Source organism: Heteronotia binoei, chromosome 3 (assembly GCF_032191835.1).
Source record: "Heteronotia binoei isolate CCM8104 ecotype False Entrance Well chromosome 3, APGP_CSIRO_Hbin_v1, whole genome shotgun sequence".
Taxonomy (NCBI): Eukaryota; Metazoa; Chordata; class Lepidosauria; order Squamata; family Gekkonidae; genus Heteronotia; species Heteronotia binoei.
In genome coordinates this window covers 101,280,007-101,296,580 of record NC_083225.1, presented here as the reverse complement: position 1 = coordinate 101,296,580, position 16,574 = coordinate 101,280,007, and the positions used below count along the sequence as shown (strand labels likewise).

Below are 16,574 nucleotides of genomic sequence, written 5' to 3'. Positions count from 1 at the left end.
ACTACATGTTATGATTAATGAGGGGATGGGAACTGAAACAAAGAGCAACATTAAAATATTTTATAGCATCACTAGAGTTGCCAAGTCTAATTCAAGAAATATCTGGGGATTTTGAGAGTGGAGCCAGGAGACTTTGGGGATGCAGCCAGGAGACATTGGGGGTGGAGCCATCACAAGCACAACTGAACTCCAAAGGGAGTTCTGGCCATCACATTTAAAGGAACCACACACCTTTTAAATGCCTTCCCTACATTAGAAATAATGAAGGATAGAGGCACCTTTTTAGGGGCTCATAGAATTGGACCCCCTGGTCCAATCTTTTTGAAACTTGGAGGGCATTTTGAGGAGAGTCATCAGATGCTATGCTGAAGATTTGGTGCCTCTACCTCAAAGAACAGCCCCTCCAGAGCCCCAGATACCCCCAGATCAATTCTTCATTATACCCTATAGGAATCCTCCATAGGGAATAATGAAGTGCCCAGCAAACATCCCCCCCCCCCCCGTTTCTGATGACTCTGAAGTGGGGGAGGGCCTGCTCCCACCTGGGGATTGGCATCTCTATTCATGAGTTGCTGAACTTCCAACTTCTTCAAAGTAACACAGAGCAGCCAAAGGTTCAAGTTTACCTTTCCTATGCAAATGACCTCTGAAAAGATTGTGCAACCAATGGAGTGTCTGGGCTGCTTTCACAGCCACTGGGAGCAGCCATGTTGTTCTGTCTGCTCTCCTCACCCCCATTCAGCCTTAAAGACACAGACACACCATCCCAAGAGGAAGCCTTTCCAAGTGGAGTCTGAAGCCTCCGGAGGTAGAAAGGCACATGGTGGCTGTGGGGGCAGGGCTTCCCCCTGCTGACCAGCTGACTGGGAGTGGGAAGGAGCCTGGAAAAGTGGGAGAACCCCCGCTGGGAACTGGGGATTGGCAAGCCTAAGCATCACTAACTATATTACTTGTGAGAGAGTGTCCCTTCCCCCTTCTCTTAGCATTATTGTGGTAAAATGTGTATGTGGACATTGGTCAAGGCCCAAATTACAAATTTGCAAATATTTGCACTTGTGGTTAAACTTCAGCGAGAAAAATGCAATTATAATTTAGATCTTAACCCATGTTAAAATTTACCTTTCCCACTGTATTTTGTTAACTGTCTATAGGTGGTATGCTTGGTTAGTTTTGTTCATCCCTTTGGATTGGCCTTTGGGCTCCTGCATTCCATGGTTAGTGAAATGTTATTTTACCAGTGAAGTCTGTAAATGCCACTAAAAAGAATCACTGACACAAATCTGTATGGTGGTTAACTCCATGCTTTTGGAGCATAACATATAGAAACAAAGCATAGAGAGAACAAACTGAGACCATGAGGAATTTTATGTTAGAGATGCCAGCCTCCAGGAGGACCTGGGGATCCCCTGGAATTACAGCTCATCTCTAGACTAAGAGATCAGTTCTGCTGGAGAAAATGGATGCTTTGGAGGGAGGACTCTATATGGCATTGTACCCCACTGAGGTTCCTCAGGCTCCATCCCCAAATCTCCAGGAGTTTCCTAACATGAATCTGGTAGCGCTATCCCATTCCCCACTGGTAGTTGGGGGGGACCTGGCTACGCTATTTTGTGTGTTTATATGCCATCACTGATTTGGACTGTCATTCCCAATTGTATAAAAAGTGGTTACAATCCAGGGCTAGATGAGTTGCTTCCTTTTCATTAGTACTTAAAGCTCAGAAGCTTAGTGCTTGTAGTTTGGTTGGCCTATAGGGGAAGGACTGCTGAGAAGGAAGATGTTCATCAGGCCTTGCATGCATTCCTCAGTTCTGATTTCATATACTTTGTGGCAGAACATGTCTGCTCTGGCCTGCAGTATTTGAGTAAAACCCAAATACTCTGTCCCTTTCTCTATGCCATATCAGATATTAAAATAGAACAGGCATCTTTTGCTTAAGGCTGCTACAGATCCCTGTAGTAGAGTTAACATTACCTTTAAGCTTGCTCCAGTTCTTGAGACAAGTTTAATGGCTGCCTTACCAGTGTGCACTCCTGGACTCAGCATCCAAGGAAAAGAGACCTGCTTCTTGCTGCAAGGACTTTTTACCATATCTGTTTCCCCACCCACTGACCAGGTCAACCCAGGTCAAAGAATCATTTCCTAGGGCTTCTTCCTGGATCCATTCTAGCCTAAAGTCCTCCACATCTTTGTTCTCTGCTAGGAGGGGGGAGCAGGGGGAAGCTTGACCATCGCATTGACTAGACCTATTAGCATTTGTATGAAGGTAAGTCTGGAGAACAGTTGCACTGACTTCCTCCTTTCAAGCCTGTTCCCTGCCCAGAGGGAAAAAAACCTGTTAAAACTCAAAATGGATCTTTTGCTAATTTCAAACCTCCCAGGAAAAAAATGCATTTCTTCACATGCCTACTTTAGAGAACCTTTATCACTGAAGAAAATTCTTGGGTTATGAATGTGCAGGAAGGTCTCTCCTGAAGTATCCCAGCCACACTCACCCTTCTCCACGCCAGCCCAGTGCTTCAGGCACTGTTTCAGTGGTATCATGAAAGTATCTGGAGACCTTTGCAAATGTAGTTTACAAGCCATATGCTATCATTTGTCACCACAAGGTGGTGAGGACATGGGAAGCCTAGGTCAGATCTTCCTATTCCAATCTAGTTTGCTGATTGATTGGCAGCTATTTGTCCAAGCCCAGAAAGGTTTGTCCATCTCTCACATTTACAGCATCCTGAATTGTCAGGGAGTTTAGAGTGAAAGGAATATGTATCCCCTAATCCTGCTGTTCTCCGTCAGAGTCGGAAGACATCCTAGTGGGTTATTCCCATGGTTCTCTTGGGAGACAGGAAATACTTTTTTTCTTCTTCCCTTTGGCGCCGTCGGAATAACCCTGGACTTTCAGTTTCGTTCCTGCCTCTCAGGGAGTAGCAGCAAGTAGGGCTAGGCTCTGCCTCTCCTCTAACCTTTCCAAAATTCACCCATTCTTCTTCCAGCTTCCATTAAGCTCCTTTCCTCCTTTCTCTTCCTGAACCCTCTCTCTCCTTCCCTCACTTTCAATCTTCCTCCACCATCCACGGAGAAGATGAACTAAGTGCAGCTGCCCATGGCCGGCAGACACTCCGACGGTTTCCTCTTGGAGGGAGAGGAAGGAAGCTGCAGAGCCGCTGTTGCGGCTACGCAGGAGACAAACGTGGCCGACATGCCTTCAGGGCATGAGTGCATCTCCTCAGCAGGAGCTGCAGCTGTGGTCGCCAAGCCCAAAAAGAAGCGGCGCAGGACAGAGGATGACCCAGGGCCTTCAGCGTGCACGAAAACAAGCGGCGGCAGCTGCTCTGCAAGCCAGCAGTTTGCACTTTCCCAGCCCAGCCCCCTCTCTGCAGATAACGCCTCCAGAGGTAGCGCTTGGCGGCATCTTCATTTTGGTGCGGCTGCTTCCACCTGTGCTGGATCGGGTAACTCCCCTGCAACCCCGGAACCAGGCAGCCCCGATTCCCTCTTCCCCCTGCAGCAACTTATGCAGGAAGTTGCTTTTCTGATTTTATACCTTACTCTAATTTTCATTTAAAGACCTATTGGCTTCCTAATCTTCAGCCCCGCCATCCCTGGCTGACTAAGGCAGCACCCTTATTACCTAACCCCGGGCTTAATGCAGAGACTGAGTCAGACTCTTCAGAGTCTGAGAGGGAGGAGGGGGAAATTCCTCTCAGATGAGGAACAAGAGGAACAGTCTAATGTGCCTGAATTACCCAGCCGCCTCTTTAAATCAGAGGATTAGCAGTACTTGGTGGCGAAGACACAGACTGCATTAGAAATATGTGATCTGCTTACTGATGAGGAACCTAAACCTTTACAAGCTAGGAGGTTTAGGTCTAGAACCAGTGGCAACACTGAATTTTTACCCAAGGAGGAAACATCAGAAAAAGTCTTCCCCTTCCCTCAATATTCTGAGAAACAAAACAGGTCTGAGTAGGAAAAACCGGCTTCCACTAAGCAATTTTCTCACTTAATGAAACAATTGTATGCTTTACCCATGTGTACTGCTGAGTTCTTACAGGTACCAACAGTGGATGGTCCAGTGGCAGGGCTGCAGTATTTGGGTCTGTTGTCAGAGGACGGGCATAGCAACATCAAGGATGCCTTGGACAAGAAGGTGGAGGTTGCACTCAAGAGAGTCCATGAGTCAGTGGCCATGATGGTGCAGGCATCTTCCACAGCCACCTTAGTTTCCAGGGCCTCCATTGTTTGGCTTCGCAAACTTTTGGAGACAATTCCGGAAGACAACAGGCGTGGTCTAGAGGGAGTCAACTGCCTCCATAAGGCGACTTTCTTTACTGCTGATGCAACCCTTGACATCATCTCAGGTGCTTCCAGAGCCATTGCAGCCAACACAGTGGCCAGAAGACTACTATGGTTGAGATTGTGGCCAGCTGACCTATACTCTAAGTCCATTGTAGCAGCCTATCCTTTCTATGGAGAAAAGCTCTTCGGAGAAGCCCTAGAGAGCATCCTGGTGGAAACTTGCAATAAGAAAAAGGCCATGCCTAGATATATCTGCCGTCCCGAAATAAGGGGGCTCCAGTCCTTTCGTTCCCACCATACCTTGTCCAGATTCCAACAAGATACTAAGAAGTCCTCGTAGGAAGCCAGGTCCAACTCCAAAAGAACTTCGTATGGATCTAAGTTCAGCAAGTCCACCTTTAACGAGTCTGACAGATCTGACCGGGACAACAACAAGCAAAACCAAGCATGTCTATCCCATCCCTCCAGTTGGAGCATGTCTGCTACATTTTCTCCCAGCCTGGCAGGCTTCACAGGCAGACTCTTGGGCAATAGAGGTTGTTTCTCAGGGTTACTCCATCGAATTCTCCTCCTTTCCACCGGACAGATTTATCAGATCCCCCCCCCCCAGCCAGGAATCTCAACAAGAGATCAGTCATCACCAAGGCCCTACAACATCTCCTGGACATCCAAGCCACTGAACCTGTTCCTCAGCGGGAGCAAGGCCAGGGAGTATACTCCATCCTGTTCATGGTACCCAAGAAAAATGGCAACTGGCGGGCCATTCTAGACCTCAAATTCCTAAATCGTCATGTCAGGTTGCGATGCTTTCAGATGGAAACCTTGAGATACATCATAGACTCCCTTCAATCTGGGGACTTCCTATCATCCATAGATCTGACCGAAGCTTATCTTCATGTACCAATCCACCCATCTCACAGGTGTTTTATGCGTTTCTACATAGAGGGTTGACACTTCCAATACAAAGCACTGCCATCCAGTCTTTCCTCAGCTCTGAGGTTTTTTTGCAAGCTTCTCATCAACCCAGTAGTCCACCTCAGACAGCAGGGCATTCATGTTTATCCGTACCTCGATGATCTGCTGATCCGATCGAGCACAAGGGAGGCGTGCTTGGAAGATACCGAAACCACCATCAGGTGCCTACAGTCCCACAGATTCCTGGTGAATCTTTCCAAGAGCGTTCTTCAACCCTCCCGGTGTCTGGAACATCTGGGAGCAATCCTAGATACCCGCAACAACAAGTTGTATCTCCCAGTGACCAAGGCCAACAAGATAAAGGAGTCAGCTCTCGGGTTGTTTGAAGCACCTCCTCCTCCCTTGCCCATTTGGCCAAGCTCATGGGCCTTCTCATCTCCTCCATCGACATGATCCAGTGGGCACGTCTACATTCCAGAAAGCTTCAGAGATTCCTGAGACCATATCAGGGGGCGATCATGGAGCGCTGGGACATGTTTCTGACTATATCACAGGATGTCAGTCAGTCTCTCCTGATGGACACAGCTCAACAATTTACTTCAAGGGAACTTCATGTTCCTGTTCTCAAAGAGATCTTTACAGATGCCAGCCTACAGGGCTGGGAAGCAGTACTGCAAGAATCTCCGGTTCAGGGGCTTTGGTCTACAGTGGAATCCGCTCTACCAATCAATGTCCTGGAACTTTGGGCGATCCGTCTGTTTCTCCATCACTTCAAATCATCAATCACCACATGCTAATCTGGACAGACAACATGTCCGCCAAAGCATACATAAACAAGCAGGGAGGGTCTCGGTCATCCCAACTTCACCGGGAAGTTCTGCACATTCTACAGTGGTTAGAGAAAAATCTCCAATCCATCAGAGCCGAACACATCAGGGGACTAGACAATACTCAAGCCAACTGGCTGACCAGACAGACCATCTGTGAAGCAGAATGGAGTCTCCACCGATGAATTTTTATTCTCATTCAGCAGTTGCTGGGCCATCCGCAAGTGGACCTATTTGCCTCTCCATCAAACCGACAACTTCCCCACTTCTCCAGATACCAGCATCAGGAAGCAGAGCAAATCGATGCTCTAACATCCATCTGGCCACAGGAACTGCTCTACACATTTCCTCCCCTGCCTCTTCTACCCAAGATGATCCAGAAAATATGGGAACAGAGAGCAGAGATCATCCTAGTATTTCCTTGGTGGCCACGTCGCCCTTGGTTTTCCATGCTACAAGAGATGTCATTTGAGGATCCCCTAGTGTCTCCGGATATGCTACACCAAGGTCTGGTCTGGCATCCCAACCCAGAGTGGCTGCGTTTGTCTGCTTGGAGGCTGAGCGGGGCAACTTCCAACGATTAGGATATTCGTCAGAGGTCACAGAAACCATTCTCTCAGCTCGTTGCCAATCCACGGTCTGCATCTATAACACGACTTGGAAGGCGTTCATCCGGTGGTGCAGACGCAAGAAGGTGGATGCCTTGTCTCCATCAATCTCTGCAATCCTTTCCTTCCTTCAAGAAGGTCTCCAGACCAGTCTGAAGCCAGCCACACTTTGTAGGCAAGTCGCAGCCTTATCTACCATCCTTCCTTCTATCGGGTACAGATTGTCTTGACATCCACACATCAAGTTGTTCCTGCAGGATGCTACTGTTAAGTATCCTACTCAGGTTCATAGGTTCCCTATCTGGAGACTCAATGCAGTCCTTACAGCCCTTACTAAGCCTCCTTTTGAACCCATCAGAGAGGTCGGGCTGAAGTGGCTTCAGATGAATGTTTCTGGTAGCTAGCTATCACATCTGCTCAACGAGTTTCGGAGATCAGTGCCTTATCCATCAAATATGGACTTTGTGTTTTCCACAGAGATAAGGTGGACCCTTCCTTCCTTCCTTCCTAAGTCAGCATCGAGGTTTCATGTCTTCCAATGTTCTGTCCACAACCGAAGCATCCAAGGGAGATTGTGTGACATACCTTGGACGTCAGGAGGGCCTTAAAGGTCTACATTGCCAGAGTTCAGGACATCTGCATATCTGATAGCCTGTTCATCAACGTGACACCACCCAGGCTTGGGGACAAGATGTCCAAGAGTGCCATCAGTTAAGTATTGAAATTATGCATTGCAGAAGCCTACAAGGCATTAGGGCTTCCAGCGCCTCGAGGCGTTACAGCCCATTCTCTACGATCTGCAGCCACCAATGCAGCATTTCTCAATCAGGCATTGGCTGAGGAGGTGTGCCAAGCAGCAACCTGGTCCTCCATTCAACCTTCACTCGACACTATAAGATCCACACTATGGCCTCCGCTGAAGCAGCAATTGGAAGGAAGTTCTCATCATTTCCTAATGTCTTAAAGATAAGGTGTGCAAAGCTGGTTCATCCTACAGAGGCCAAAGCATGACTCCTCCCTTACCTTCCTTAAGTTCAGGTTTTCTGTATGAAGCTGGACTATAAATGTTCTCCATGCTTTGCACTGGCAGCCATGTTCATTAATGGTAGGGGCAAAGCATCTGCTTCTTTTGCTTCTTGGACTCCCTCTTGAGAGCACATAATGCCCCTTGTGTTTTCTATCAATCACCTTTGACATCAAAAGTCTTGCTCTGGCAGTTTTAAGGGGATAGTAGCCCAACTACTGCAGTGGCTCTAGTTAATGTATTTTAATTGGACTGTGCAGATTTGCAGTTTAAAAATTGTCACATATTTGGACATAAGAACATAAGAGAAGCCATGTTAGATCAGGCCAAGGGCCCATCCAGTCCAACACCCTGTGTCACACAGTGGCAAAAAAATTTATATATACACACACACACACACTGTGGCTAATAGCCACTGACGGACCTCTGCTCCATATTTTTATCTAAACCCCTCTTGAAGGTGGCTATGCTTGTGGCCGCCACCACCTCCTGTGGCAGTGAATTCCACATGTTAATCACCCTTTGGGTGAAGAAGTACTTCCTTTTATCTGTTTTAACCTGTCTGCTCAGCAATTTCATCGAATGCCCACGAGTTCTTGTATTGTGAGAAAGGGAGAAAATTACTTCTCTACTTTCTCCATCCCATGCATCATCTTGTAAACCTCTATCATGTCACCCCGCAGTCGACGTTTCTCCAAGCTAAAGAGTCCGAAGCGTTTCAACCTTTCTTCATAGGGAAAGTGTTCCAGCCCTTTAATCATTCTAGTTGCCCTTTTCTGGACTTTCTCCAATGCTATAATATTCTTTCTGAGGTGCGGCGACCAGAACTGCACACAGTACTCCAAATGAGAACGCACCATCGATTTATACAGGGGCATTATGATACTGGCTGATTTGTTTTCAATTCCCTTCCTAATAATTCCCAGCATGGCGTTGGCCTTTTTTATTGCAAACGCACACTGTCTTGACATTTTCATTGAGTTATCTACCACAACCCCAAGATCTCTCTCTTGGTCAGTCTCTGCCAGTTCACACCCCATCAACTTGTATTTGTAGCTGGGATTCTTGGCCCCAATGTGCATTACTTTGCACTTGGCCACATTGAACCGCATCTGCCACGTTGACGCCCACTCACCCAGCCTCAACAGATCCCTTTGGAGTTCCTCACAATCCTCTCTGGTTCTCACCACCCTGAACAATTTAGTGTCATCCGCAAGCTTGGCCACTTCACTGCTCACTCCCAACTCTAAATCATTTATGAGCAAGTTAAAGAGCATGGGACCCAGTACCAAGCCCTGCGGCACCCCACTGCTTACCGTCCTCCACTGCGAATATTGCCCATTTATACTCACTCTCTGCTTCCTATTACTCAGCCAGTTTTTGATCCACAAGAGGACCTGTCCTTTTACTCCATGACTCTCGAGCTTTCTAAGGAGCCTTTGATGAGGAACTTTATCAAAAGCTTTCTGGAAGTCAAGGTAAACAACATCTATCGGGTCTCCTTTGTCCACATGCTTGTTCACCCCCTCAAAGAAATGTAACAGGTTAGTGAGGCAAGATCTTCCCTTACAGAACCCATGCTGAGTCTTCCTCAATAACCCGTGTTCATCAATGTGCTTACTCATTCTGTCCTTGATAATGCTTTCTACCAACTTTCCCGGTATTGAAGTCAGACTGACTGGCCTGTAATTTCCCAGATCTCCTCTGGAACCCTTTTTAAAGATGGGAGTGACATTTGCTACCTTCCAGTCCTCAGGAACGGAGGCAGATTTCAGTGAAAGATTACAGATTTTTGTTAGAAGATCCACAAGTTCAACTTTGAGTTCTTTCAGAACTCTCGGATGTATGCCATCTGGACCCAGTGACTTATTAGTTTTTATTTCGTCCATCAGTTGTAGGACCTCCTCTTTTGTCACCTCAATCTGACTCAGGTCTTTCAGCACCCCTTCCAAAATTAGTGGTTCTGGGGCGGGCAAAAAGTTCTCATCTTCCACAGTGAAGATGGAGGCAAAAAATTAATTCACCTTCTCAACCATTTCCCTATCCTCCTTCAGTAATTCTTTTTCCCCATGGTCATCCAAGGGCCCCACTACCTCCCTGGCTGGTTTCCTACTTCTAATATATTTGAAGAAATTTTTATTGTTGGTCTTTATGTTTTTTGCAATATGCTCCTCATAGTCCCTTTATGCCTGCCTGATCACAGTCTTGCATTTGATTTGCCACAGCCTGTGTTCCCTTTTACTAATCTCACTTAGACTGGTTTTCCACTGCTTAAAGGAGTCCTTCTTACCTTTTACAGCTTCCATTACTTTGTTTGTTAACCATGCAGGCCTTTTCTTATGCCTGTTTGTGCCTTTCCTAACTTGTGGTATGTATTTTATCTGAGCTTCTAGGATTATAGTTTTAAATAGTGTCCAAGCTTCCCCAAGGGTTTTGACCGTATTTACCTTTCCTTTCAGTTTCCTCCTCACATGCCTCCTCATCTCAGTGAATTTAATAATAATAATAATAATAATAATAATAATAATAATAATAATAATAATAATAATAATAATAATAATAATAATAACAACTTTATTTTTATATCCCGCCCTCCCCCGCCAAATTTACCCTTTTTAAACGTGGTTGTGGCGGTCTTTTTGGGCAACTCCCTATTTATACAAACGGTGAAATCAATAACATTATGGTCACTGCTCCCAAGCGGCGCAATCACTTTTACATCTCTCACCAAGTATTGGGCATTACTTAGGGCCAAATCCAGGATCGCCCCACCCCTGGTAAGTTCTGAGACCATCTGCTCCATAGCACAGTCATTGAGAGCATCAAGAAACTCAATCTCTTTATCTTGACCAGAACACATATTGACCCAATCAATCTGCGGGTAGTTAAAATCACCTATTACGACACAGTTTTTACGTTTAGCCGCTATCTTTAAGCCTTCCATCATATTATAATCGTCCTCTCTCTTTTGATTTGGTGGGCGATAACAAACTCCCATAGTTAAATTTCCTTTTGGGCCCTCTATTTCAACCCAAAGCATTTCTAAAAGTGAATCTAATTCTCTGACCTCAGTCTTACTGGACCGTATATCCTCTCTGACATACAGAGCCACCCCACCTCCAACCCTTCCCTCCTTATCCTTCCGATATAACATATTCAGGAATCACCGTGTCCCACTGATTCTCATTCCACCAAGTTTCTGAAATTCCCACAATGTCTAAGTTTTCTCCCATTCTAATTCACCAATTTTACTTTGAACACTTCTAGCATTTGCATACAAACATCTATAATTTCCCAGGCAAGCTAGGCCCGCCACCTTCCTCCTGCCGCCTCGAGACTCTGGCAGACAGTCCGTACTGTTTATCACCATCACAGTGGACAACTCTGATCCGTTACCCAGTAGAAAAATAGCAGCCAACCCTTCATCTCTTTGAGACGAGTCCTTCCGAACCAAAGACATTTCATCTCCTGTCGGCTTTCCCCCAAGATTTAGTTTAAAAACTGCTCTGCCACCTTTTTTATTTTAAGCGGTAGCAGCCTGGTTCCATCCGGGGACAAGTGGAGACCGTCTCTTTTGTACAGCTCCCGCTTGTTCCAGAAAGCATCCCAGTGCCTAACAAACTTAAACCCTTCCTCCTTACACCATCGTCTCATCCACACATTGAGACTTCTAATTTGTGCCTATCTCTCTTGCCCTGCACGTGGAACAGGTAGCACTTTTGAGAAGGCTACCTTGGAGGTCCTGGCCTTAAGTCTCCCGCATAGCAGCCTAAATTTTCCCCCCAGGACCTCACGACTGCATTTCCCCACATCGTTGGTGCCAACATGCACCACGACCACAGGCTCCTCCCCAGCACTGTCTATCAGCCTATCTAGTACATGCGTAATGTCCACTACCTTCACACCAGGCAGGCAAGTCACCATACGGTCAGTATGCGGTTTCGCCACCCAGCTGTCTACTTGCCTAAGGATCGAATCACCAACTACCAACCCCCCCTCTCCCTGCCCAGGGATGGTTCCTTGGCACGAAAGGATTCCCGCTCATCAACTGAAGAAGAGGTCCCTTCTGAGGGCGCATTCCCCTTATCCTCAGCACGGTGCCCTGTTCTCTCTCAAACCTCATGCTCTCTGGCAGCAACGGGGCTTCTACGTTCAGAGCGGGGCTCATCTAATATGCCCCCGAGAGTCTTACCCAAGTGCCTAATTGACCGTCTCTGCTTCTCCAGGGCAGTCACCTCGACCTCAAGGGTACAAACTAGTTCCCTGAGGACCAGGAGTTCCTTGCATCGAGCACACACCCAAGACTTCTGTCCTTTGGGCAGATAGTCGTACATGTGACACTCAGTGCAAAACACTGGAAAGCCCCCAACCCCCTGCTGGCATTCTATCTTCATTATATATTATATATATATATATAAATATACAGTTCTCTTTAAATGCTGTTTGTTTATGTGGCTCCCCTTCTGGAGGGTCTACTTACCTTATTGGGAGAACAAGGAAATCAGGGATCTGAGTTCCTCGTCCTTAGGGAGCCCCTAGGCGAAGAGCCACAGGCCAAGAGCCCTCGGCTTGCGCCAAAGGCTCGCGCCTGGCAAGGCGCAGCTTAAAATGCAAAGAGGGTGGAGCAGAGGCACTCCTAAGCAATCAGCAGCAATAACTCTCAATCTCTTTCACCTTTAGCCCACTCAACCAAACAAAGACCAAACAAAGAGCAGTTCCCCAGCTATCACAACTCAGAATTTTAGGCAGCCCCACAAACCTCAGAATGAAGTCTTTCAAAACTCAGAAATTCTCAGCAACTTCTCCAGCTGTCTCAGCTATCAGAGCTGCTCTGCTCTGTTCTGCTCCTCTCAGACCTCTGTGAGATGGGACTATAATCTTTCAGTTATAATGTACTACCACTATAGTGCACTACTTTTGTGAAAGTAAAGAAATAATACCTATTAGAATGAACATGCCACTCAGCTGTATGATGAGCAGTATACCTGTTGTACTGTATTAATTGAGTTTGCCTAATCTAACACTGCCTCATGCATTTGCAGCCCATATTTTTAAATGAGGTCTTGGTTAAACTACCCACGGATCCTTCTGGAGATGAGCCCATCTTTCACATTTCTCACATTGATCGAGTCTATACACTCCGTGCGGAAAGCATAAATGAAAGGTAAGATACCGCTGAACTGAACCACTGAAACAGCTCTTACACACAACAGCACATGCTTTGTTTCAGTATAGCATTCCTCCAGTTCCCAATGCTGACAAAGACTTCTCCTGTGCCTTTGTCACCTTTTAATTCTTTCTATTCATTTTTGTATGTTTCTTTTATGCATCTGATACTACATATGTACTGTGGAAGTGGTAAAAATTGGCTTATCTTCTTTGTATATATTATATGAATATATTTATCACTTTCAGTTAAGGGCTCAAAGTGGTTTATTGAACATTTTTTCCACTTATGTGTTATACCCTTCTGTACTTTTGTTTGTTTGAAGGGCTTCCTCCCTCTTTTTTCTTTTGAATGTTTTAATGCTTGAGTTGGTTTGAAAAATAACATAGAAATGTTTTTGAATAAATAAATAGTTAAGCATGAGTTTACCAAATAATCTGATAAAGGCCTAGTGAAAGTTTGTAAAACATAGATAGAAATTATGATTCAGATGTAATCTACTTTGCTTAGAAATGAATAAGGTAGGAAAATTTTGTAAACATCTGGTGTGCTGTAGCACATTTGAAATGTATTAGGCTGTTCATATCCACCAGAAATACCAAGAGGACCCTGTATATATAATGCTAGCCTGTGAATGGGTTGCAGACTGCAAGTGACAATTCAGAATGACTGAATGTTCCTTACCAAAAAATGTCCTGTACATGAAAAGGTTAGCATGTGAGGGAAAGTGGCTAGATATCTGGCTGCCTATGCTAGCATTGCAGAGTGCATTTTTATATGGAGGAGCAATCAATGTTTTGAGCCCTCCTTCACTGACCGTCAAAAGCCATCCAGCCCAGATCCAAGTTTGCCACTGAAAACCTAGCCTAATTCAAGAGAATGCTTTCATCCTACCTGTTGCCCACGGGCAAAAGGATTAATGCTATCTGTCACATGAAAACAACAGCTTTGTTCATTCTGCATACATTTTATAATTGCTGATGTCTAGTCTTCCTTTTTTGTTCTGTTTTGTTTTGACTGAAGGACGGCTTGGGTTCAGAAAATCAAAGCAGCTTCTGAACTTTACATAGAAACTGAGAAGAAGAAAAGAGAAAAGGCGTACTTAGGTATGGCACTGGGGACTGCCTTCATAAGATTTCCAGAAATGTCACAAAGAGTATTTTAATGCATTTTGCCTGTTCTTACCACAGTCCGGTCCCAGAGGGCAACTGGTATTGGAAGGCTAATGGTGAACATTGTTGAAGGTATTGAACTGAAGCCATGCAGATCCCATGGTAAGACTTCATAGATTTTTTTGTTCCAGAAGAAGAAAGTTTTGTGGCAACTTAAAAACTAACCCATAATTGTGGCATAGCATTTACAAGTAAGAATGTGCTCCATCAGAGACAGAGCTTGTGCTACAATAAATTTGTGATTATTTGTTTTGACTATGGCTGACTTACATGGCTTTCTCTCTGGGATTTGCTCTGATCTATTTAACATAAACAAAACTACCAGACAAAAAGCTATTTTAATTCTTTTTATCTGGACTCCATTAGCTGGTACATATAATGGAGGCCTGCACAACTTGGGACTTACTTAGCCTCACATGTCTCACTGGGCACATGTTGGAGTCTGAGAAAGCTTGACAACTGTACCCTTCTGCAGGCATAGGCAAGCAATAAACTCAGGAGGAGTTTTGAGCTCCTGGTGGGTCACCACTGATAGCTGCTGATCACAAGCTGAACGGGCCTGCCATTGGGATCAACCTCGTTTGATGCCAGATTCTGGTTTGGGCACTCAGTTTGTTGATGCCCAGAAGGTGAAGTACAAGAGACAAGTTGCTAAACCCAGACATGGGAAAATAACATCACAGCTGTGCATCTATCCGAATTCTTTCAGGAAAAAGTAACCCATATTGTGAAGTGACGATGGGCTCTCAGTGTCATATCACCAAGACTATACAGGACACTCTCAACCCCAAGTGGAATTCTAACTGCCAGTTCTTTATCAAAGATTTAGAGCAGGATGTCCTTTGCATAACGGTGTTTGAGAGGGATCAGTTCTCCCCAGATGGTAAGTAGTGCCCCTTTTGCTTTTCCTAAGTTCTGGTGGTGGTGAAAAGTGCTTGTAAAACAAGCTGGTGGAGCTGTCCTTTTTCTTCCTGAAGGCACTGAGGTTAGAGATGTGAAGAATAGTGCTTAAATCTACCATACAGATGATTCCTTGAAAACTGGCCATTTCTGCTCATCCAGTGCAGAAGGCAAGGTAAAAGTTGTTGTTGGAGGAAGTGCAGGAAGAGTTAGAAAAAGCAATAGGGTGATTCCTGAAGACAAGGCAGAGTTTTATTCCCAGTTGTCACTGAAGCTTAGTTTTCGATATGACTTCGAAGGTTCATGCTATTTGTGCATTTTTGCCAAAGACTGATCTCTGGGTGAGTTCAGGTGGTATTTCTGATCACTGTGTATGTATTATATTTCAGACTTCTTGGGCCGAACAGAAATCCGGGTAGCAGATATTAAGAAAGATCAGGGCTCAAAGGGACCAGTTACGAAGTGTCTTCTTCTCCATGAAGTACCAACCGGAGAGATAGTTGTCCGGCTGGATTTGCAGCTGTTTGATGAACCTTGAAATGGAGCTGCTTCTTCGACATTGCAATGTGTCCACAAATCTGTCTAGAAATCCTTATACTTCTTACAGGAGACAAATACTTGTCAAAAAGATTATAAATACCACAATGCTAAGAACACACTTTGTACCTTGGTAATCCCTATAGAAAACCTAATTCCCACTTTGTGAGGAAAATGTTGTTATATTTTTGTTTTATTTCTCTGTGGAACTTTTTGCTATAGTTTTCAGGATGTAACCATTTGACCCACGCATATAAAACAAAACAACGCACCTCCTTCTGGTTACAGCAGTATACAAATTAATCAAAAGAGGGTGCTACTGATGTGTTTTTGGCGGCCCTCTGTAAATTTCCTCTAGAAACGTTGTGCCTATTGCCCCACAGAGTGGTGTATAAATGTGAATATATTTATATAGAAAATGCATATAACATGAAAGCATTCTTGCCATGTAAGATACTGGAATTTCTTTTAGAAAGTTTGTGATGAATATTTGAATCTGTTTTTAAAAAGGAAGAAAAATAATCTCAAGGATAATATAATGAATCAAAGTATAAATGACAAGTGCACAGTGTGTAAGGCTTTCAAGAGCTGATCTCATTTGCAAAAAAACAAAAGCATTGTGAATTAAAGTCTGAGTTCCAGGTCCAAGGGCCTCTGTACCCAAGCTCCCTTAGATTTTGAATGGGACCAATGCTTTGTTCTCGTCATCAGCACTGAGGTATGTCACCCCAAGTGATTAGCCTGCGTCCGCACTTCAGTGCTTTTTGCAGTTATGTTTCTAATGGGTACGTAAATGACTGTAATTGCAATTAGTAAAGATGACTGAGTCCTGCTGTGTGTTTTACTGTACCACTAACTCATTTGAACTGCTGGATTTTGAAAAAGCTGGAAAGGAAGTGGTTCCTCTGGCTCAGGTTTGCTAATTTATTTTCTATATAGGCAAGACTGAAAAAGCAGTCAGAAGGGATGATTACATTGTACTGTGCCTAAATAACATGGATACCTTTGTCTATTAATCAGGATGGTAGCCCATCAAGGTGACAACTGCTATCCTGGTTCACTGTAAACAAGTCAGTTTTACTAGTAGGTGTGACAAGATTCTGCAAAGTAAGACATCCCAACGTCAAA

At 44.9% G+C, this 16,574-nt stretch overlaps 1 protein-coding gene across 3 annotated transcripts in view; it reads left to right on the top strand.

The window, feature by feature from the left end:
- Positions 1-15,865, top strand: part of ITSN1 (intersectin 1) — a 197,760-nt gene extending 181,895 nt beyond the window's left edge. For all 3 annotated transcript variants that reach the window (XM_060234313.1, XM_060234314.1, XM_060234315.1), the window contains 5 exons: positions 12,713-12,834; positions 13,861-13,943; positions 14,028-14,111; positions 14,719-14,892; positions 15,299-15,865. In XM_060234313.1, the coding sequence (XP_060090296.1) occupies positions 12,713-12,834; positions 13,861-13,943; positions 14,028-14,111; positions 14,719-14,892; positions 15,299-15,447 (612 nt within the window). In that variant the 3' untranslated portion in view covers positions 15,448-15,865. The remainder of the gene's footprint in view (positions 1-12,712; positions 12,835-13,860; positions 13,944-14,027; positions 14,112-14,718; positions 14,893-15,298) is intronic.
- The last annotated feature ends 709 nt before the right edge of the window (positions 15,866-16,574 follow it).